This window comes from Falco cherrug, chromosome 3, assembly GCF_023634085.1.
Source record: "Falco cherrug isolate bFalChe1 chromosome 3, bFalChe1.pri, whole genome shotgun sequence".
NCBI classification, from domain to species: Eukaryota; Metazoa; Chordata; class Aves; order Falconiformes; family Falconidae; genus Falco; species Falco cherrug.
Genome location: NC_073699.1, coordinates 70,809,727 through 70,833,192, shown reverse-complemented (window position 1 = coordinate 70,833,192; position 23,466 = coordinate 70,809,727). Strand labels below are relative to the sequence as shown.

At 48.5% G+C, this 23,466-nt stretch overlaps 1 protein-coding gene across 7 annotated transcripts in view; it reads left to right on the top strand.

Annotated features, from left to right (window-relative positions):
• Window positions 1–490: 490 nt before the first annotated feature.
• The window catches only part of RIPOR2 (RHO family interacting cell polarization regulator 2), a 70,302-nt gene continuing 47,326 nt past the window's right edge, over window positions 491–23,466 (top strand). Inside the window, exons 1-2 of one of the 7 annotated variants that reach the window (XM_055706185.1) lie at window positions 491–756; window positions 17,588–17,719. In XM_055706185.1, the coding sequence (XP_055562160.1) occupies window positions 696–756; window positions 17,588–17,719 (193 nt within the window). In that variant the 5' untranslated portion in view covers window positions 491–695. The remainder of the gene's footprint in view (window positions 757–17,587; window positions 17,720–23,466) is intronic. The other 6 variants (XM_055706181.1, XM_055706180.1, XM_055706182.1 and 3 more) reach the window with 6 other exon arrangements.

Genomic DNA, 23,466 nt, shown 5'->3' with positions numbered 1-23,466 from the left:
ACCTGACCATCAGGAAGGTCCTTAGGTGTGATAATGCACTGAAGACAGTGATTTGGGAAAGTCTAACAGCAAGAATTGTGTCCCTGCTAGTGCATCTATCTATACGGTCACCTGTGGCTTTCCAGCTTGTCCACGTGTCCACTGCTGTGGGTCACTCCAGAGTGGGTAAGAACACACTGTCGCCACTGCCATGCTAAATAAAAAATTAAATCCTGTGAATATGTGGCACTGAGAGAGCCTGGGGGGGCTACTCTGGTCAAACTCTCCCTGGGGTGAAAGCAAGCTGCTCTGCAGACTGAGCAGGGCGAGTTGCTCCCCAGCTCTACCTCTGCCACCAGAAAGGATTCACATTCATATGCAAACCCCCTACACCCTGGGCTGGCAGGGCTGTGCTCCACTGTGGCATTCCCAGCACAGGGCAGCCTGGTTTTGAGCCCGTCCTGCCTGCCTCTGCTCTCAAAATCTACTTCTCTCTCAGCAGTAAGGACGCCCCACCACAAAACCCATCTCAAAGGCTGCCTGTAAAAACAAGAAGCGTTATTCGTATGAATGAGACTATTTTCGTAAGTGCAGATGCGGAAGCTGTTGCCACCAAAATGTTTAGGAAACCGGTGCAAGGCAATAGTCAAGCTGTAGCGTAGGAACCAGTTCAAGCACTCGGCTCTGGCTGCTCCCCGAGCTGCATCCTCGCCACGATGCAGCATGCCCAAGACGAAATGACTGCGCCTGGAGAAGAAGATGATGCCTTTGGGGAAGGTAAAGTCATCTTTTATTAAACTAATCCCTCTCCCACTCTGACTAGAGACCCGTTTCTAGCTTGGGTGGTATTTCCTGGGTAAATCTGAAGATGCCTATGGGCTCCAAGGTCACAGGGTTACTAGACTTTCTTTTTCTCCTAAGAGAATAGAGAACAAAAGCACCCACATACAATGAAAATAACTTTCACACTGGTTCAGCAGCTTGCTTCCTCAGCAAGGAGGTTACTGCAGAAGAAGAAAGCTGCGGGAACACCAAGTGTGCTTTCTGCAGTGGCCGCGCTAAAGAAAGTAGTGTGCTGGGCATTCAACACTGCAGGTGCAGCTGCTGTCACAGTAGTCGGGGCTCTTTACAGAGGCTAAAGGCAATTAAATTAGCTGAAAAAAATTAGCCTTCTCCTCTCCAACTGCCACAACCCAGGGCACAAAGCTGGTGCCATAGTTTCTTATCCCTAAAAATGCTTCTGCCAGAGCTTGATTCCTTGCTGCTTGCATCCTGTGCCACCGTTTACAGGTATACCAAGTGCTACCAGGTCAAAATAGCAGAGATGCAGGCAAGAGGACCCAGAGGAGAAGCAGTAATCTGTCTCATGGTGTCTAATTTCTGCCGCTGCTTGCTGCTCCCCCTTGCACTCAAGCAGGGGCCAGGGGGAGAACTTGCTCATGCAAATCTTCTCCCGGCCCCCAGCCCTCCACAGTTTCCAAGGGAGTTGAAGGCACAAAGAGCTGCCTGGATCTGCTCCAAAGACTGTGAACCTTTAAACTCACTTTCAGCACAGCTTCAGCAAACCTCATTTAAACAAAGCTCAGCTGCGGTTGGTATGGAAAACTTAGCAGTGAATAGTGCCAAATCAAGTTATCTGAGCCCCAGTGAAAGGCATCAACAAAAAAAAGAAAGCAGTTTCAGTGATGTACTGTCTGTGCTCAAATACATTTCTCACGTATAAGTGCCCCCACTCCTCACCCTGTGTGCCAGTTTAGGCTCACATGGCAATGGATTTGCAGAAAAGAGAGGTCAGAGCATTTGCATTCAGGAAAAAATCCTGGTAGTCCAGGGAAGACCTGATGACACTGGGCAAATTAACTGGCATTGAAAGTACCTTGTTGTGCTCCCTGCATCCTGCCCTCACGCAGGTGGATGATGCTTCCCAGGATAACCAGCAGGTGCTTCAACTTGATATGGACATTTCCAAGTACTCTGAATAACCAGTGGGATTTAGGCTTCACTGCTTTTTCTGAAACCTCTAGCCTATGTTCTTAATCAGAAATGTAGGTGGGAAGGAGAGGAATGCGTGCAGGTTATTCAACATTTATATTGTGTTATCTGAAGGGAAAGATACAGTGCTTAAGCAATCCTTTCCAGCCTCTCAGCTAAGTTGTTTCTGGCAGGGCTGATCCAGCAACAGCTAGAAGAAGCTGGCTTTTCAAAGGCAGGAACATTTTAGAAAACGTCTCCATGACCCTGCTTGGAGCAGGAGGTTGGACTAGATGACCTCCTGAGGTCCCTTCCCACCTGAGTTATCCTATGAGCCTGTGAGGTGGTGACAACATCTTCAAGTCATCTGTGTGTAACTGGGAACAAACCTACCCCAGCTGCTCCCTCGACCAGAGGGTCTGTTGGCTCCCAGACCTGCCAGCTGGAAAGCCCAAACAGCACCGACACAGTGCTAGCCTTCCCCTTCAGCCCCCTCTCCTCTCTCTTGAATGGGTTAGCAGGGAAACATTAACTTTTCGGCTGCTATTCCTGGAGCACCGCTGACCCTGGAGGAGCTGGCACGCTGCTCGGGTGGGGTGGGTGCGAGCAAGGGGAGCGGTGCCAGTCACAGGGCACCCCCGGCCCCCCTCACACTGCACAGACCTCAGCGCCAGCCACAACTCAGCTGCAGATTTTCAGGCCAGATGGAGGCGTTTGTCTGGTGCTGAACTTCCAGCTCAGCACAGACCACAGCTCTTAGGGCATGGGCTGATTTTTTTTTTTATTTTCCACATCCAGCTTGATTTGGAAAGCAAATCTCCCACCCACCTTTTCAATTTGTCCCAATGCTTAACTACTGTCACAGTTAAAGGTAGCTACATCTTATTTCTTCTAGTGTTGATTTGTCTGGGGTTTTGGAGTTTGTTGCCCTCTTGTCCAGGTGAACAAAGAACTCACTGGTGCTTGTATGTATAAATGTCTCATATAGCTATCTGCAGACTGTAGCTCTTACTCTTTGCCAAGCTGACTGTTATCAACGACTGTTTCTTTATGAAGTGTGAGTTTTAATCTTTTAAGCATTTTCATGATTCTTGGGACCAGTCCCCTGGAGTCATGGACACAAACATAGAGCCCACCACTCCAAAAGGGTTACATCAGGGAGAAGTCCAGAAGTTACACGACCTGTTTACTCATACTTTATAAATATATGCATATATATGTAAAAATATCAGGATCAGTTCAAGGATCGGTTAGTATATATAAGGACTGCTTGAGTCCTTTTTGGGTCCCAGCATCACATGAGAGTCTCCTCTTCATCAGATTTTCCTCTATAATCTTCAAGTCTCTCAGCATCAAAATTTCTCAGGACAGAGTCAATACTATTGCATAATTATGGCTTATATCTTTTGCTCCCAGCTATGCCCATTCTAAACCCAGATGAATCAGCTTACTTTCTCAAGTAGCCTGTTCTTGGAGCAATTTACCACTTCCCCAGACATTGTGCAATCTGCATATTTGGTCAGTCACTGTTTAAAGTTCCCTTGCAGGTCACTGACGTAGAGTCCCGTGGGGACATAAAGTCCCCCATAGAGAGAAGACCAGCCTGTGCAGGTCCTCACTAGAAACTGCCATCCCTGATGATTCCTCAGCTGGGTTACATCTGTCTTTCTTTTGGATGCATTCAGCACATCTCATATTGATCTACTCCAGTTCAAGGTTCTTGGTCAAGATCTCATGCAGTACCAAGTAATATTTCTTAGAAAAGTCCAAGTACACTATCAATACAACTATTTTCTCTAAAACCCTAACAAGTGCCACTGATTGTACTCCATCTTTAATTTTGCTTGTATGACTCCTACACCAGCTATTCCATAATGAGGCCAGGACCACTGCCAGGCTATCACATTGCTAGTGACACAACATGAACTCATCACTCTCTGGAAATCCTCTGGTGTTTCATGTTTCTCAAAAAGTCAGCAAAGAGTCCCTGGGATAACGCTTTTCAAAGCTGTATTTTAAAATTCTTCTTCGGGAAAAGAGAGGAATATTTTAACAAAGGGGGAAATACTTTCTCATTTATATAGACAGTAAGCTGGCACTGATATTTTCCTACATGCAAACAAAAACATTTGTCCAAAACTTCTGTATTTTCTGCAGCATCATTGATAACTTCACCATTTTCATCCTCTTATGCTCCAATAGCATTGTTTTTCCTTATTGTAAATTGAAATCCCAAGTCACAGAGATGGGTGTGACACAGTATACGATATATATCTTCACAAAAGATTAGGCTGACTCTGGCAATAGGTATTCGAGAAATTGAAATATGTTCATCCTGAAAGAATATCTGTTAGATAATTTTCTTCTTTTCTAATAAGAACCTTGCACTTACATTGTGCTATCTCCCTCAAAGACTGAAGAGACTTTGCCAATGACTTTGCGTAGATTCAGTGAGGTGCAACTCCCTGTCCTCTGCAACGTGGCCTTTGTTTAACAGGGCACAGGTGCAGTATGCAGAAGTTTCGAGAAGGAAGTGCCTTACCCTCTTGAAAGTACAGGCAGTGGTAGGTTTCATTTCTTTTAAAGCCTTACTCATTATGCTAATTCAAGGCAAGTGACTTCAGTTAGTTTTACACCTTTGTTAGGTGAAAACACCTACTTTGGGGAAAACACTTTTTCATTTTTAGTGACTCTAAGTGCCTGAGATTCTGAAGTTATATTTCATTAAAAAGAAATCGCTTCCACTAGTGCAAGGCTTCCTCTCATCACTGCAGCCAAACAGGTGTGGGTTTTCCTTGGGTCTGTCTAAGCTGAGGAGCCAGGAGGGCTCCTGTGGCTCCCAGCCACAGGGAGGCAGGGAAATTTGGACACAAGTCAGCTGTCTTGGCAGATCCTGGTTTCCCCTGGGAGGAGAGCTGAGTGCTCACACAGAGGCACGGTGCCACCACTCCAGCACAGCCTCTGACTGGAGCTGGGGGCTTGGCACAGCAGGAGCTCCTAGACGAATACAGATACATCCATGCACAGAGTTTGCAAGCACTCAGTAAATATGTCAAGCATATGAGTCCAGGCATTTTGTTAGTAGTGATCAACATATCCAAACCGAGAATGCACAGGAGAAATAGAAATTAGGCTGTGATTTATTGCAGAACTTTTCACACAGCTGCTCCACACCAACCTGTCCTCACATCTCCACTTGCCAGCCCCCGTATGTGCCCTCTGGTTGTACCTGCCGTAACCATGACCTGCCTCTCAGGCCAGAACCAACACAAAATCCCATCAGTGTTCCCAAAGTATGGGAAAAAAAAGCAAAGATGTCTTTTTTCATGCTGTTCAGTAAGTGAGTGCATCCTCTGGTTCAGTAGACCAGAGCCCCACTTCAGGCAGTGCACTGCACGGTGTCAGAGTCCCAGGGCCCTCTCCTTGCACAGAACTGCCGCGCTGAACTCACACACAGACACACTCCAGCACCGCCACCCATCAAGGCTCCCAGCAGAACAGTAACTGCATCAAAGTTTTAAGGTATGTTTCAAAAACGTACCAGATGCCTTTACATCCTTATAAAGCCTGCCTGCCCTTTTTAAGGGAGAAAAGAGTTTTCGCTCTGGGGTTTAGGATCAGATTTGAGGCTTAGCTGAAATGAAAGGTAGCTGCTGTTCATGGTTATGTGCTCCGCCTGGTGTATTGTAACATTGCTTCTGATGTTAGAAAAAAATGAGGATACAGGTTTGGATGTTAGCTTAAAGTTGAGACATGCTCTTTATTCAGCAACAATTTGGGTTAAGCAACTTTTCTCTTCCCCTAAAGCAATACAAGACACTATGCTTTCCGCAGACACACAGCTGCACTGACTTGTCTAAAAGTCACGCGGGGTGACCAGTATCACAGCTTACCTGTGACCCACTGGACCAGGCTGCTTTCCATGCTGCAGCTGGCCAGCCACTCACCCACCACTGCCAGCCCCTCTCTGGGGAGAGCCAGCTCAGGTATATCCCTGCCCCACCGATCGCATCAAACTGGTGCAAGTTTAAGCAATTTATGTCTTCTAAAGATATTTATGTGTACATGTCAGTACGGCATTCCAATGGATGTCTATCTCAGACATCTAGAGATACCATTTTTCCTGTGTTTTCACCCCAAAGAGAGTTCAACATGTCTACTTTTTCCAGCATATGAGTGCCTAATAACTAAGAAGGCTGAGATAGGACATGGGAGACTATGGAGCATTGTCCTGGAAACATTTACAGGTGCCACCAGCCCTACCTGTCCTTTTGGCTTATCTCGTGTTCTTAGAGACAGTGAACACGTATGCCATACCCACTGCAGCCAGAGGAAGAGAAGTCCCATCACTTCATCACCAAGGCAACAGTGGCTGCTTCAATCAGATAGATCGTAGTAAGAGATGTTTGGCCTAGAAACTAAGTGCAGCACCTTTCTCCAAGAGCATGGGCAGGCCTACTTAACATGCAGGACAAGGATGGTGTGGAAAAGAGGGTGCTCTCTCGTGGAGCATTTTTGCTTATTCCTGTTTATGCTAAATCTTTCGCTCACCTGCTGCTTGCAGCTGCGCCTCTTTGGTTGTTGTCCATGGACAGATGCAGAGCTATGCAGATGGGTGAGAGAGCTTTTTGTGGTCAGACGAGTCTGTGTGAGCAACCCATCCCCACCCCGGGCACCCCCACACCGACCCACCAGCAATGCTCCACCTCTAGTGTGTCCAGCTGTCCTGGGCAGCTGGAGGGCTATTTTTAACGGGCATCACGCTCCGTAGCTGAAGCAGAATGAAGCCCCAAATGAAAAAAGATTGAAATGATAGAAGCTTTCTGCTTTGTTGTCTCCCTATTTTTTAATTAAAGATCTTTGATCTTTTTGCTGTTTCCTTCCCCATGTCTTGAAGGCAACTTGTTTGGTTCATGTTTGTTGACAGTATTTCTAGATCACTAATAATAACAACAGTGAGGGGAAAAAACAGGTCAAATAAACAAGTGGCATTTAACCAGCCCTCAGAGAAAAGAGGAAGGTATGTACAAGCCAGACAGAAACCACTGATTAGGTGTGCTTGGGCCACGTTCTAAGCTTGCAAAACAAGTGTCGCACCAAAGGGTGAAGCAAAATTGTTTCCTTTTCACCCATTTCCCCCCTCCTGTTTTTAGATAGCACTTTTCAAAGCTCCGTGAAACACAAACTTCTTGTTACCCAGTCCCATCACTAAAGTCACAAAATAAATGTGGCTTGGCTAGCATGAGCTGGTGGCATAAACAACTTCACCCCTTTAACAATTCGAGGCACAGCTCAGCCGCCTCTGAAATGAGCTTCCGCCTGCCTGGATGCTAAAACCAAAGCCCTGTGGTTGGCGTCCCAAGGGTGTGACAGTGACAAAACAACCAGGTCAGGAAGTTCAGAGTTAAAAGGCAAGGAGTGAAAACAGTCTGAGAACATGAATTAGAGAGGGGAGAGTAGTCAAGCACTGGACAATGTCACAGAGGCACTAAAACGTTGATGGTGGGGTGACTTCCCGATGGTAGGATTTCTCCTATAACGCAGCATTGCTTGGGGGGTGACGGATGCTCTTAGGCCCCAGAGAATTTTAAACAATGTTGTCTTGATCTGGCATCTAAAAGCAGGGAAATGTTTTGAAGAGGGGTCCTGATGTGGCTGCCACCTAAGAAATCCTTCCTCACTGCTGAAATTCACAGCTCAACCTACAGACCTTCTGCCAAGGGGTGGGTGGGTGCATGTGTGTGCATTTGCACACCCCAAAAAAGATCGGGTGGGGAGTGTGCAGGGAAATATTCACGCTGTGAAGAGCCACTGATATTCCTGTGTCTTTGGCAACTGGAAAACAGGTGAAGCAAAACCGCTATGGAAATCCTGAGCACAGTAGGCTTAACGCTGCATAACTTACAGAGGCTGGCATTGACTTACTCTGGTTTAATTGTAGGCAGTCTGGGAACTGGAAAGTTCAGAGACCTGGAGCTTGGAAATGATGCCTAGAGTTCAAATAGTTGGTAAAAAGATGGAAAAACAAGAAGTGAGGTGGAAATAAAGGAAGCCACAGAGAGTGAGAAAATAAAATGGGATTTTAGGGAAAATCCTACTGTGACCCAGCCCCCGCCTGGACAAATGGCAGGGATAAATCCATCCGCATTAAAACTGGGGCAGTTTGAAGTACCTCTTTACCAACATTCTCAGACATTTTGGGTCCTAAGTTCTAAACCTGGTTACCTTAAGTTTGCCTCACAGGAGAGAAAGAGAGAGAGAGAGAGAGAGAGAGAGAGGGTGTCCCTCCTGGTGCCAATTCAGAGGATGGAAATGGGGATCCATCACTGCTGGAAGACCCTGGCTGTTTCCCTGCCCGTGGCAGGCCCCTGCTGCTAGGCTGGCAGCAGCGGGCACAAAGCGTGGCTGCTGCCCATGCTCAGGATGCAAGTCCATAGGGGTGGCCGGTCCCCAGGCAGGGTGACAGGAGGCAGACTCACTGCAGGAGCCAGGTAGCCTCATCTTTGTGATTGCAGGTCCCAGCTAGGAAGCCCTGCAGCAACCACGTACCATTAAATCGATACTCTGCTTGCACTTTGCCTCTGGGCAGGACTCAGTAGCCAAGGTACTGCCCACACAGGCCTGAGTTAGGTTCCCACATGCACAGCGGTGCTTTTAGTTGTGCCCCACTGGGAAAACTGCCTACGCTTGGTACTGCCCTGATACATCACAGTGGGGGAGCTCAGTGCCCAGGTTGCTCCTGCAACACCACTCACCAGACCCATGCCAGGACACCACCTGGTCTTTACTGCCTATGTCATGGCATTGTGTGAGCCTGCCTGAAATTAATAATGACCCATCCCACAGAGAAGAAAAGATGCTACAAACATCCCGGCCCCACAAATAGTCAAGCCTATAACCCCAGGTAAAATGACTTCCCTGGGAAGCAAAACCCAAAACTTGCCCAAAAACTCAGACAGAACCATCTGAGGTGTGTGTAGCCACACACACAAGGGCTTGTAGGGCCTCCCCTTTCATCATGCCAGGCTGCTCCTGGGGCCAGCCCTGCCTTCCTGCCAGTCCCGTGCCTGGCCCAAGGGAAGTCACCTGCAGGGAGGAGCTTTTGTGCAACTGATCCTCCCTCCAAGCCATGCAATACTGGAGTGGAAAGCCCCCTGGGCTGCCTGAGGTGTGAATCTACGGTTTGGTTCGGGAATGGCAGTGGCCGAGCAAGCAACAATCTGAGAGCTTCCCTGGAGGGGTGTCAGAGCCACCTGTGGCAGAAAAGGGAGGGCCAGCCTCTCTGAGGGGCTCGACAGGATGGCTAAAGGCCCTGTGAATATATTGCCACTACCATAGACACTAAGCTTTCAAGGACTCCTGCAGAACCCTCTTGGAGATGAGCTTATAAAATCTTACATCTTTGCCTTACAGCTCTCTGAAGTTTGTGTTTAAGGTGCCAGTGGGTAACAAGGCTGGCCAACATTCAGGCTCCATGGCATAAATGGAGCTTCACTTGCATCCTTCTTACTTCGTGGTAGCTCAGGGCAGTGGAAGAGCTCTGCTGTGAGCATGGATGCGACCTACAAGGCACCATGTTCATTTTAGCAGGATGGTTGTGATGGTGTAGAAGCGCAGTTTGCCAACCAAGAACTACTTGTAAGTTTTGGAGTCCTGCTCACTGCTTTCTCTCACTTGAGAAGGAAAGAGAAAAAGATAGGGCAGAGCACAGGTAGTGTCATGGAGCTAACAGAGGTAGCGCCAAGCAAATGAGATCTTTTTTGGTCTCAAACAACACCAGCAGACCAGAGGTCACTGCAGTTTCTTAGTGGTGGTGATGTAAAGAGCAGAGCAAGCGCAGCCCGCTTCCTCTAGGGAACCCCTGTGTTCTGGGGTGGCATCTGGATAATCTGATTTATAGATTGAATTATTTGGGGAGGCTGGGTTACATCAGGACTGAAGGATTGGGTTACAGCTTTACACTGAACTAACAGATTTCCTTCTCTTGAGCACCTTGGAGAAAGGAGAGGTTTTACAAATGTGGATAGATTTGAAGCTAGATACTATCTCTGAGGTCCTCCTACAAACACATTCACACAGTGCCACGCTAGCCATGCTACCATGCATTGAACAAGCAAGGCACTCTTTTTATTGAGCAGGGTGGGAATGTCGAAAAGGGTCCATACAGAAATATTCTCAAAGCAAAACGAAGCCACAGGAGGAGTAAAGCCCTCCAGCACTGCTGAGCTCAGCTCTGGAGTTGGATGGCTATAGCTTTTTTAAAATTTTCCGTGGAAAAGCAGGCAGCTCGGGAGGTCCTGATCTGCTTTGCCTCTTCTGTCGCTCTGGGGAGCTTCCTGCCTATTCTATTCCTGATGCCTGTTGTGAGCCAAGTAAGAGTTAGCTTAATCAGCAACACCAGCCACAGATTAGTGCCAAGCTGTTGTCATTAATCACTTCAAAAATCACTGCTCTGAAAATAGTACCCAGGGTCAGATGTTCAAAAACTGGCGTGGTTTAACTGGTGTTATTTAACCTCAGCCACAAAGCCAGACCATGCCCCTAAAGAAACGCTATTTGTTTGCCTCAAGTTACATATTACTTGTGATTTTTTAATTCGAATCCGCTCCACGGCCCCCAGTGATGTGGCATGAAAAGCTGCTCTGCACCTTCACCAGAGGAAACTACTTCGGTGAGTGGTTAAATACCTCCAGGTGAAGGCAGGCCGGACCAACAAGCAAGTTGTATCCCCTCAAAAGATGCAAAAGATGCTTAGGGGTACTGGCCTGAGGGTTTGGTCATAATCTTCTCAGTGCTGTGGATGCTCCCCCCCTTTGGAATCTCAGTCCAAATGTTTGGCAGATGCACTTGGGGCTCATTATGTTACAGAGGCAGCGTGTTCATTGCACTCCCCCGAATGGCATTTCATGTGCGCTGCACTTGTTTTATATTTGCTATATTTAAGCCACAGAAATAGGCACTGATGAGGAAAAGAGGGCCACGGTGGTGTCTTGGAGGCAGGAAGGGAATGAAAGCAATTTCTCAAAGCTACAATCCTCTGTACAGAACTGTGGCCCAGGAGAAGGAAAGAGGAGTGTGGTCAGCTCGGGGCGCTGGCTGCACTGAGGACCCAGCTGGGTCATCCGTGCTGCTGTCCCTCTGAAATGATTTCAGGGCAGATCTGGTTTTATACTAGTGCAACTGAGGATAGAAATTGCTTGGAGCCTTTGCCCCAGAGGGCTTGCCCTGGATTTCTATTATGAAACTGCCATGTTAGGAACATGCAGGAATACAGGTATGCAGCACTGCAGGGTTCATACATGGCACTTGATTTTGAAATTTTTCTGGCATTATTTGCTCCTTTCCCTCCACCCCAGCCTTTGCACCCTTCTCCTACCTGACCATCATTTTCCCCAGACCATGCTTTTCATCCCTGCAGCTCCTCCCCTTCTTGCTGTGACCTGTGGGACACGCTGAGCAGGAGTAAGACGAAGACCATCTCTATGCTGCTGCTGTAGGGCACAGCAAGGCAAGCCAGAGCCCTGGGTCCTCCCAACCTGCTCTTTCAGTCATGGACCTAGGATACCTTTGGTGGTTGCTAACACATCCCACAGTGTCTTGCCCCATATAATAACCATCCTTCATGACCCTCAGTCCTTCCAGCCCAATTGCCTGCTTCATAGCATGGGGTGGACGAGGATGGGGCTGGCCCAGCCATGCCTGGTGCTGTTAACCAGAGTGTGCTTGGACATGTACAAAGAAAGGTTTTCTCCTCTGTGCTTCAGTGCTTGCCTGAAATTTGCCTCTCAAGCGCAGGTGAGGTTGCAAGGGGAGTCTGCAGGTAAACATGGACTGAACCCACATTTTAACTGCAGTCCTGGTGTAGCCAGCAGGTTTCAGCAGCAGGTATTACTGCTTGGTAATGTGGGTAGAGGTGACATCAATCCCTAAGAGACACTCAAACGCAGTGGGGATCTCAGCCTGCTGCCTTGATGGAAGGTGAAGCTTGTGGCAGGGAGCCAGGTCTGGGCATTTGAGAGCCAAGAAACAGGGAAGAACCAGGAGATTACTCAAATATTCAAGAGAATCCCAACAAGGAAGCTGGGATCAGATAGACTTTCTCTCTACAAAGCCAAGTCCTTTCCTGGGGATGGTCTAACAGGGCCTCCTTGATCATGATTATACATGTTGGTTGTAGCAGAAAGGGCAGCCCTGAGCCGGTATTTCGCATGCTGCAGACCCGTGGGAAGCACTGCACCCCACTCTCCGCACTCCTCTGGACAAGGTGGGAGAGATGGTTTTGAGGCTGTCCAGCAGCCGGCCATTAAGCCAGCCCATCGCCAACAGCACGGGAGAGGCTGTCTGGCAGCCATGCTCCCAAAAAGCGGGGCGACAGCACCATACCTGTCACTCCAGGTCTCTGATCACTTCCAGAGCTTTGATCATCGCATTGCGTAGCTGACTTCCATCTGTCCAGGAAAGCAAAAATAAGTTTCCAGCAGTTTTTTGTGCGCCTTAATTAGAAAACAAGGGATGCTTTTTCAAAAACAGGAGAGAGGAAAAAAATAAGGTTAGAGCTGCAGTACTGGACATGCCATCCACACACTTGGCATGCACTTGAGAGCAGCTCAGCTGGCCCTGGTTGCTAAGCTCTCTGAGAAACTGGAATGTGCTGCTCCCTCCAACTCTCCATGAACATTGCCACCCAAAACCTGCCCAGAAGAGGCATTGGGACTAATTTTGAAATGGGGACAGTTCTGGGGGGGAAAAATGCAGTCAGTGGCTCCTTTGTTGTACTCCCTGAAGTCACATATGTGAGGGCAGGTAGGGTACTTGTGCATAGTCCTCTCAAAGTGAAGTTGCTATCTTGAAATGCTGCCAGAGGCACAGGCCATCGGTGGGAAGTGTTCTTGCCCCCAAGGCAGCTATCTCAGACTAGACAAATGCAGCAAGGTGGGACAAAGAAGAGATAAAAGAAGGATTACCTATGGAAAACCTTATCTCTTGTGGTACATTAAAAGCTGAAGGCAACTCCCCTTTCTGTCCCTTAGCCTTCCCCGTCCCCCTCTGCACCCATAGCTGTTCCTTGGTGTATACCAGGTGCATTCTGACCACCATGCCACAAGGCACAGCCACTGAGCTGTAGTTTGGTCATTCCCCAAAAAAAGCTGTGCTGAGCATCTGGCCAGAAGTCCCAGAAGCCTGAATTTGCTCCTGAATCACTGCAGAAGACCAGCTCAAGTAACTTTTTTCCCACAAAGTGTCCAGAGAGCTGCAGGTGGAAAGCTTTGTAAAAGCAACATCAAGAGAAATGGGGAACTTGAGGGTGGAGCAGCAAGACAGTGACGGGAAGTAAAAGGGGGGAAATGGTTGCACAGTGGTGAGAGGATGTCAGCAGTGAAAAACAAGTGAGGGTCACACTCTTCTAGAAGGAGAGCAGTAAGTGCTACAGGGTGACGGTGAGTGCAAGCCGGATGTACTGGGCAGGCTCAGCTGACAGAGAAGGTATAGGTACGGGAAAGGAGTCAACCCAAAGAACACGGGATGGGTGCAGCAGGAGCATTGTGGCAACACTTCAATATGTTTAGCTGGAAAGAGTAATAGTGAAACTGGGTATGGCCAGCAAGTTAAAGCTTGCGTCTTGCCCACATTCCTCGTGGATGGGGTCAAGCTCTTGTCTTTTACCTCTCTCCTAAAAAGCCTTTCCAAGTGATGGTTTTGGCACCTGCTGTGTTCCCCATTCTCAGATATGTTCATTCACCTCTTTTTTCGGACCAAGGTTCCCAGGTAAGAGCACTTAGGTTTGCTACCTGTGTTCCCACAGAAGACTTGCCTGGGTGCGATACCTGCTGGAGGTGTCCTGTGAGGCGTCTGTTAGCAATATGAAAATGCCTCGTGCTTCCAAGTACTCCCTTCTGAGCAAGGGAGTTACACAGAAACACAGCAAAGAGCAGTTACAACAGAAGAAGCCCATATATAAATTGTCTTCCTTAAAGCCTGGGGCAGACCAGATCTAGCTCAGACATCCAAAGCTCTGGTGTCTTGCTGATCAGACCATGCTAACAAGAGACCTCCATGTGAATTGCTGTCTGCATGGTCTGCTGAGCATTGCCACCCACCACCAGCCCTCGTCTTCAGGTGAGGGAAGTAACCCAGGACCGGGCTAAGTCTTTGTATCTGTGTAAGAGCCAGGCATCCATGCCCACAGTAAGCAGGGAAACTGCCGCAATTGCCCACATTTTTATGGGCGTCCTCACAGAGTCCTCCTGCAGAGTATCTTATGGGGGAAAGGTTTCCCCCAGACTTCTGGTCAGACTACCGGGTCCTGCTCCCCCTTTCCAGGTTTCTCTAGACACGTCTGGTCTGCAATGGACCTGAAAGTCAGGGGCTTCTCCTGTTCTGCTGATTTGGGGGATTCAGTGGACTGGAGCCTGTGGGGCGATGGGAAAAGTGAAGTACTTCTCCTTATATCTACCCACCAGCGTGATGTGTAAGTGATGCATATCAGCCAGAAAATCCTGCTCAGCCCTTGCAAGAAGCCTTCCAGGCTCCTGGGAGGAGTAGAGCATTTAGGCATTCTCAGACTATAATCTCTTCTGTGATAATCCTGATTTACTCTTTGGCCTGGGAGCAAAGGCTAATAAAAGGAAAGTGCTCTGGCCAAGTCCAGCAGGTAATTTAGGAACTCTGGCTTAGTTGTCTCAAGTATAATGTGGGGTTACCGTTGCTGGGAATGTGTTTGTGAAGGTGCACCGGAGCTGGCAGGGAGATGGAAGTACAGCATAATTGGCAATTACTGGTTTGGAAAGGTCACCGTTTTCTGGAGACAAAGCTGGAATCAGCTGTTGTCACTGAGAAATTTCACTGGGGACATTCATGCTGACCTATTTTTAACATAACAGCAGATTACACTGCAATACAGTGAATAATTTATAGGAGTAGTAGCATGATCACAGCCACAATACAATGGCAGCTTCGGTTCCTGCCTAATTATGGACGGAGGCAGAGCTCTCTGGCATTTTCCACTGAATTAGCAAAACAAGACACACGTGGAATGACCTACCCGAGCCTTTCAAAAGCATGCATGTCAGGATGAATACATGTCCGGAAGGACTAAGTGGGGCAAAGATTTTATCTAGAGCATCTGTAAACCTACTCAGTCTCCCAGCAGTTTCAGCAAGCACTGGGAGCAGGGAAGTGGGAATGTGTGTGAGGCTGGAGCGACAGAGAGGAGGAAATCAGCTCTCTGCATTTGCTATGCAAAACTATATTGAGAAACCACGAGAAACAGCTCATACATACCTAGCACATGCAAATATATAGGATACAGAATATTTCCTTGAAAGAGGAGGCTGCAAATGAATGAGGTTTTTGCATCTGCAACCTTAAGTTTAAAAAATCTTCTGCGAGATAAGATCAAAAGGGCCAGAGGGAATTTGTGTACATGGGTTACACATAGAGTAATTGCCAAGAACTACTGTTGGAGGCTCAAGGTTGAAGTAAGATGCTGCAATTAGTATATGGCACTGAAAAACCTTTAATAAATTAACCAGGCTTCCACAGTGAGAGCTGCCGCCCCCTAAAAGGCTGAAACAGACTCAAAAGCGTATTAAGTATGCATGATGAGACATTTATAGCTTTCAGCATTGCCACAAATATTTCCTCTCCTCTTCCCCTGGCATTCCACAGCCCGAAGCGCACAGCTGTTTTTTCCAGAAAGCAACTTCTCCGCCTTGGCCTCAGAGTTCACGTCCTATGGAAACACATGAAACAGGGGTGTAGTCAATTCAGTCATAGAGAAAGGTCACCCTAAAAATTTCACCTTGGAGCTACAGCACTAGCACTGCGTTGGCAGCAGCCCCTACACTTTTTCCAGCGGAGAAGAGGGTGCCTCTGGAAACACTGCTGCCTTGAGTGCTTGTAGAGCCTACCTGAATCAGAAACGCCCATAGGCCCCAGAGGCCTGCATGCCACAGTGAAGAGCATCCTTTTCTGCTTTTACTAAATCTGCAGTCATTTTCTCTCGTTTCCACTTCCAAAGGCTACAGGGTGCTGTTTATTTTCAGCATACAACATAAATAACACATGTTCATTATTACTGCTGAAAATTACTTAAGGTGATAGGTCAGCTGGAATTGACAGGTTGGGTTTTTTATTCAGTGAGGGTTTTCTTTCCATACGCAATGCTCTGTGAAACCCCAGCTCTTTTTCTTTGTTGTCATTTCCTAAACTTCTCCACCCAGTCTCATCCCCTGTGTGACCAGTCTGTGCGCCCTATGAAAAACCTTTGCATTTGGAGGGGTGAGTCCACCTATTCTGACTCAAACGGGGAAAGACACAGATATGCAGGGAAGGGTATCAGTATTGCCTCCTCAAGCCACCTTCCAAATTGTGTCTATTTACCAACCTCCCAGACCTGCCAGGAATTCCCTCTCCCCACCCCACCCCACCCACCCCACCCCCCCCACCCCCCCCCCCCCCCGCACCGAAAAAAAACCCAACAAAACAAACAAACAAAAAAACCCAGCAGCAGAAGGGGGAGCTTGTTGAAGGACTCTGTAACAGCTTTAGATGTTGGAAAAGGAACTGCAAATCATATAGAAAATATGACATGGCTGTTTGGTACTTCTGTTGAGTGATGCCTGATGATAAGTCCAGTATGAAAAAAAGCTGCAGAAGAGAAATGGAGAAGTCCTAAGGGCAGCAATAAATATATGCAGAATTCTCATTTCTGTAAAGAGATGTATCTGTACTAAACACGACTATACATTTTGAAAGGAAGACTGAATTTGAGGAAAATACCCTACAGTCTCTGGGAAAACACAGCAGTCCTGCCTTTTTCTTTTTTCGTGGGCTAGTAGAGGAAAGATGCTCAAAGAAAGAAATGTAAGGTCCATTCTTTGCCATGATCTTTCATTTACACGCTCCACCTTTAACTGCCTCCTTCAGGTCTCCCAATGCCCAAATTTAGAGCCTGTTTTTGCGCACACTGCTGAAGGCGTCGGGAGCTGCAGCAAGTAGCCCACCGGCCGCGGGGAAGGGCGGTCTGTTCCCCGCACTGTTCCCCGCGGGAATGAGCGGAGCCGTTTTGCGGCTGCCTCATCTGTTGGCCAAACCGTCCCAGAGGCAACAAGTGCTGAATGAAAAAGCGCAAGAGCCCAGCCGCCACCGCCGCTCCCCGAAAAGGTGCAGGGCCACCGGCTCCGCCGCATCCCGCCGGGGCGAGCAGGGGGGAGCCCGTGGGGGTCCCGCACCGCACCGCCCGCGGGGAGCTCCGCACCCCTCCGCACCTCTCCAGCCCGCCCGCGGGGTGCACGGCACCGCTCCGCACCGCGCTCGGGGGGCCGCCCCCCTCCGCCCCGCACCGCCCCGCACCGCACGGCACCGCGCCGCCCCGCAGCGCCCGCGGGGGCGGGCCGCGGCCGCGCAGCGCCGCGCAGCAGCGCCTCCTCCTCCTCCTCCTCCTCCTCCTCCTCCCCCCCCCCTCCTCCTTCTCCTCCCTCCCGCAGCTCCGCAAGGAAAAGCCGGCAGCGGCGGCGCTCGCTGCTAGAGCGGCGGTGCGCTGCGATCGGAGACGGGCTGCCCCAGCGCCTCCTCCTTCTTTTTTTTTATTTTAAATTTTTTAATTTTTATTTGTAATTACTGTTATTGTTACCAGTTGTCTGGCGGCGGGCGCTGCCCCGGGGATGGGGCGCCGCGGTGCCCGAGGAGCGCTGGGCGGCGAGCGAGCGGCGTCCCGGGGCGCGCTGTGAGCCGCGGAGGGCGCGGGCGGCCCCGCCGGCAGCAGCAGGTACCGGGCCGGGCTCGGGGCGGGGAGGGGGCGCAAACGGGGGTGGGGGGTGTCCCCGCTCCCGAGGCTGGACGCGGCCGAGCGGAGCCCGGGGGCTGCAGGGCAGCGGCTCCCGTCCCCTCGCCGCTGCCGCCGGCCGCGGGGGCTGTGCGGTGACAGGTCTTTGAGGAGGGGACAGGGGCTGCTGCCGGGCTTCTTGTGTGAGGCTGTGGGGCTGGGAATGCGGAGGAAGCCTGAGCCGTGGGTGTGCGCTGAGGGATGTGAAAAGCTGCGCGGGGGAACTGGGTTAATGTTTTCCCATAGCGCGGGGAAGTGCTCAGCCTGGTTTCCATCAAAAAAAAAAGTCTCAGCGTTTCCTCAGGTCTTTTTCAATTTCCAGTGAGCTTTTATGGTATTACTGGTTGGAGGAAAGCTTAGACCCTCTTAAGTTTTCTTTTCAGCCTCTGGCTCATTCCCAAGAACTGATGCAAACATATTACGCACTGGCATTGCACTTCAGTTTACCTTTGACTGGCCTGGTTACAAAAGGTCATCCTAATCCTGTGACTGACCTTTCCATTGCTGCGGTAACTGAGCATTCTGCTGCCTCTCATTCAAAGTTTCAAAAAGCTTTCTGGAAACTGTGTGTGTGCGTTTGCATGCGTGTGGCCATTCTGCCTTTGCACCCTTTCAAACATCTCCCTGGAAAGAGCTGAATGTATTTTCAGTGTAATTTCTGTGTTCATTAACCTGGCCATCCATTCAGTCACACTCATCTTAATTACCGTGTTTGAGCTGCTGTCACACAGCTGGAGCCCAGGGCAGGGGACATACTCCCAAACAGAAACATTATCTTCATCTTCTCCAGTGGCTAATTAGGTTTCACAAACATCCCTCTCCTGAGTAAACACGAGTGGGAGCGTACCCAAACAGGAGGCTTGAGGAAGGTGTCTTTCCTGGAAGATTTCTGTGTTCCCTGCCCAGCCATCTCTGAGATCTTCACACACCAAGAAGAGATACAGTGTGGTCCAGTTTATTGTTCAAAAACCACGTAGATGTGGTGCTTAGAGGCACGGGTTAGTGGTGGGCTTGGCAGTCCTGGGTTAGCAGTTGGACTTGATCATCTGAAAGGTCTTTTCCAACCTAAATGATTTTATGATTCTGTGATTGTGGCCAGACTCGAGGAAGGTATTCGCTGGGATGGGTTAGAAGCTCTGCTTTATAACCATAATGGGCAAACATGACAGATTGTTCCACACTTAACTAAGCGTGGGTGGGTATATATCACACAGTGGGAGTCTAAAGGCAGCAAAATCTATTTTTTCTTCCATAAATTCAGCATTTTCTCAGCCAGTAACTAAATCACTAGGACAGTCACTTAAGATGTCTGCTGCTTGCAAGCACAGATAAACACTTGTGCAATGTGGACTTGTAAAATCCCAACATCCACAACCCCATGCTGGTTTAACTTTTGATGTCCAAGCAGCACTTTCTTGATAAGGTGTGGGCTTTGGGGGGTTTGGATTTTTGTTTTTCTTTTCAAGAAGCAACAGGTTGAATTCCTTTCCAGGATCCTGTCTAAGGAACAGAACAATTAGCTTTTCTGTGTCTCTGCTCTTCTCTGGAATGACAGTACAGTTATATCTTAGAAGTTTTTCTGTAGCAGAATTAATATTTCTTAAACACTTGGGAATGCGCAAGGAGAGAACTGTGGTTTGTGAAGGAGCATCCCTAAGTGAGAAGGCTGCTTTACCTCCTTGTGGTCTCAAGGCACATGACCATTTCATTCACCTGTATCACAGAACAGACATTCAGAGTAAGAGGGTACAAGGCACAGCCTCAAAACTCACAGCAGCACGTTCACACACCATGCAGGGTTACCTTTTGCTCTTTGATATTTTTAAACCTGAGCAAGCAGAAAGGTAATTCCAGACAAAGCATGCTGTTGCAAAAGGTCCGGTTCTGGGGAAAGCTGCCTGCCTTGCTTCCCCGCTGGGAAGAAGTGGGAATGAAAACTAAAGGCAGCATTGGCTTTTCCCAAAAAAGGGATGGCTGGTCTGGCTTTTTTTTTTTTTTTTTTTTTTTCCCCTCAATGCTATACATGTGGCACTGACAAGCTGCTCATGGACAACCCACTTACTGGGGTAGTGTTCATGAGTCGAGCTAAGCTGCAAGCAGTGGGGAGATAGGGAGCTTGTGCCTGTGGCCGTTCAGCCAGCACAGAGCATCAGCTGAAAGCAGGGAGGGAGGGAAGTGAGGAGAGCGATGCCTGAACGCATGCTTCTGGTACTGGCTTGTTAGAGAGGGCTGGGACATGAATTAGTATTGGATAGGGGCTTGTTGCATTGCTTCCAAGCCTTGTGGTTCCTGAATGACTCTTGGATAACACAATGGGAAGAAAACTCGTTATTTTCCTGCTTTGCAGGAGCTCGGAGGTTACTGTTTTGTTCACTCAGCTTCCAGTGCTCGCTGCTCTTCTGCCAGGGAGGCTGTTAAAGAAGTTTCTCAGCAGACATTTTCAAAATTAATCAGCAGGAGCATGCACTGACTATTTTTTTCCTCACCAGTTTTGCACAGATTGTCTCACTGACTCCGAGATGTGCTTGCCCTTTTAGAAGGCAGAGAGAAAGAATTGGGCCCACCGTGAATTTAAAATAAAATTTAAAGTCTTTTGACAGCAGAAGCAGTTTTGCTCTGGGGAACTTCACAAACTGTGGTGGCTCTACTTCGGATGTGCGACAGTGTAAATGAGAATTTAATTTCCTCCCTGTAGCAAAGTTGCCAGCATCTTTGTTTCCCTCGCTGTCCTGCAGACAATTAAATTTTACCGGAGCAAGACAGGAGGGCAGTCTGTGTGCAAAGGAGCTGGGCAGCTGGAGGAGGAATGGCAGGATGGGCTTTGCCAACTCCCTGTGAGAGGGCTGGAAGAAGAGTAGCAGTGGGAGCCAACCCTAGATGCAATAAACTGGAACATATTATATCTCTCTGGCTAACGTCAGGAATGGTTTAGCTGAGGCTGGGAAGCCACGGCTGTCCTTCCCTGCATACCCCATATCAAAGCAGAAATTGCGTCTTTTCCTGGCCACAGCTGCTGAGCAGCTTTGTGTCTGCTCCTGGGTGCAAATGTTGCTCATGCCCTCGCTTACCTGCAGCCAGGTGGGTTGTGTGGCTGGGCTAGGACAGGCTTATTCCTGCCCCGTCCCATCTTCCAAAGCTGGTGCTCTGACCCCTCTCCAGGCAGGCATTTCAAGGGGAAAGAAAGCAGCAGGTACTACGTAATCCTTTCTGGGAGTTGGTTTTACCCCCACTTGGCAACCTAGAGACAGCTGCCATGCTAAAACCTGGTCGAGCCTCCTCCAGCAGGCGAGCACTGCTTGTTTGCTTCCCAGAGCACCTTGAGCTCTTGTTTTACTGCAAGCGGGCAGTAGTTTCATCTCAGCTTTCATAGAATCATAGAATGGGTTGGGTTGGGAAGGACCTTTAAAGGTCATCTAGTCCAGCCCTCCTGCATGAGCAGGGACATCTCCAACGAGATCAGGTTGCTCAGTGTCCTGTTGAACTTGACCTTGACTGTTTCAGGGATGGGGCATCTACCACCTCTCTGGGCCACCTGTTCCAGTGTTTCACCACCCTCATCATAAAAAATGTCTTTGTTATATCTAGTCTGAATCTGTCCTGTTTTAGTTAAAAACAATTATTCCTCCTCTCACTACAGGTACAGATTTAGATTCAGTCCCCTGAGTTTTGGCTCTCCGACTCTAGCTTTGAAATATCTTTGCTGCTGGGTCTGGTGCTGTTGGGAAGAAAGAGGATCCCCCCCCCTCCCTGGCCACATCCAGGTTAATTAGGGAGTGGGAACCTTGAGCAAGGCTCCAGGAACTGCCTGTATCCCAGCCCTGATCAAAAAACAGGTCCCAGTACTCAACTGGGAGGTGCAGAGAAGACCAGGTCCCTTGGGTGTTTGTGAATTGTTTTCTGGCAGCCACAAGCACAGGCCATGCCTTGGTCTTTGTATCCAGGCTCTGCACCCAGTGGCCTCAATAAGAAGCAAGTCCTCTAAGCATGACGCAAGAACTAACTGATTTTTTTTCCCTAGAGTTCTCTTTTTCTGCTGTGTTTTTATGTTACAAGGGTATCCTGTAATTTTTACTCCCCAACCACACAAAAGAAATGATGTATTAGCACAGAAGTATGTGAGCATCTTTCTTCTTCTCAATGGAAGGAACAAATTGAAGCTGACAGTTCCCTGGAACCAGCGCAACACATGAAGTAGTCACAATAATACATTTTATCTTCTAGCCCTTTTAAAGCATCAGAAGCTCTCCAGTCTCTGATGCCTCCAGTAAGCTGACCTTGGCTGGCAGAGCCAGCCACCTCATTACTGCTGTCCCAGTGCTCACACCCTGCCCTCTCTCCCAGCCCTCAAACTGCCCGATTAGCTGCAGCAGCTAGAGCTTCCCAGGTCAGGCAGCCTGCTGGTAATCATTCAGTGACACCAGATCTGCTTCAAATAATCCCTTCCGCAAGGAACCATTATTATTATTTTTTTTTAATTCAAAAAACAAATTTAGCTGCAACACCCAGGGATTTGTCAGACTTGACTTCGTCCTGAAAACATCACCATCGGGGAAACTTTAAGCCATCAAAAAAGCTTTGCAGGAGAGAAAATCTATCTAGTCATCACTGAGTTTCTGGTTTTAGCAGGTGCCTTCACCTCTACAAAAGACCAGGCTAGACCGACCCTACCATTACTATTTAAACCTGTCTATTGGAGCTGACCAAAGGAAGGAACCCATTTACAGTGAAATCTGTCAGAGACAGGCAAATAAGCACCTGCAAAGAGCTGCAGGAGGTCCGTGTTTCAGCAGAGGGGGCAAGGTTGAACACCACAACTTCCTTTCTCCTTCCCCAAATTATCATCTCACTGTCAGAGCAGCCAAACCAGCTTGATTTGTCCCTCAGTGAGGTGTCTTTCTTCTTTGTCGAATTTATCTTGCACTTGCTGCAAGACTGAGGCAAAACAGAGGCCAAAAACATGGTCTGTAGTGAATGTACCCCTTGAAGATGCCTCAGAAACCTTGGGGAGTGGGGCTTGTGCTTGGGACAGAGATGGTGGCATGGGTCTGTGGTACTGCCTCAGGCAGGCAGGGTGGTTGATGTAGCTCTGTATTCGAAGTCTGATGTGTTTTCTAACCATATAGCATGAGGGAAAGGGCCTTTTCCGCAATTAAACAGCTTGACATCCTCTGTTGATGTTTAGTTTAAAAATGTTTGCTTTTAAAACCTTAATTGTGGTACAGAGGTAGAGAAGTATGCTACAGCTTTGTGCAGTAACATCCCCACAAATAGTCTTTGGCTGGAGACTTCCCTGGGTACAGAGACACCTTTTTCTCCACTCCTCCCTGCAAGTATCCCTGGATTGTGGTAGCAACAGCTATCCCTCTGCACTTTCCCAACCATACAAGCATGTCTGTGGGTGGTGATGCTGTTGAAAAAATGCCACTGCTCAATTAAGTGTATAATGTATCAAGTCCTGCATGACTGACTGCCCTTTCCTTGTCTTGTTCAGTACATCCGCAAAACACCATTTTGTTAGTTCTGGGTTTTCACACAGAGATCATTGTGGGGTAGGAAGCAATTGGCTATGATGTGCTTTTTGAACCATAAGGCTTTTTCCTGAATTCCGTGTAACACGCTCAGGCCACGTCTATTTAGACCTACACAAAATCTTATGAATAAGAATAGACGGTCGCTGAAGTAAACAGAGG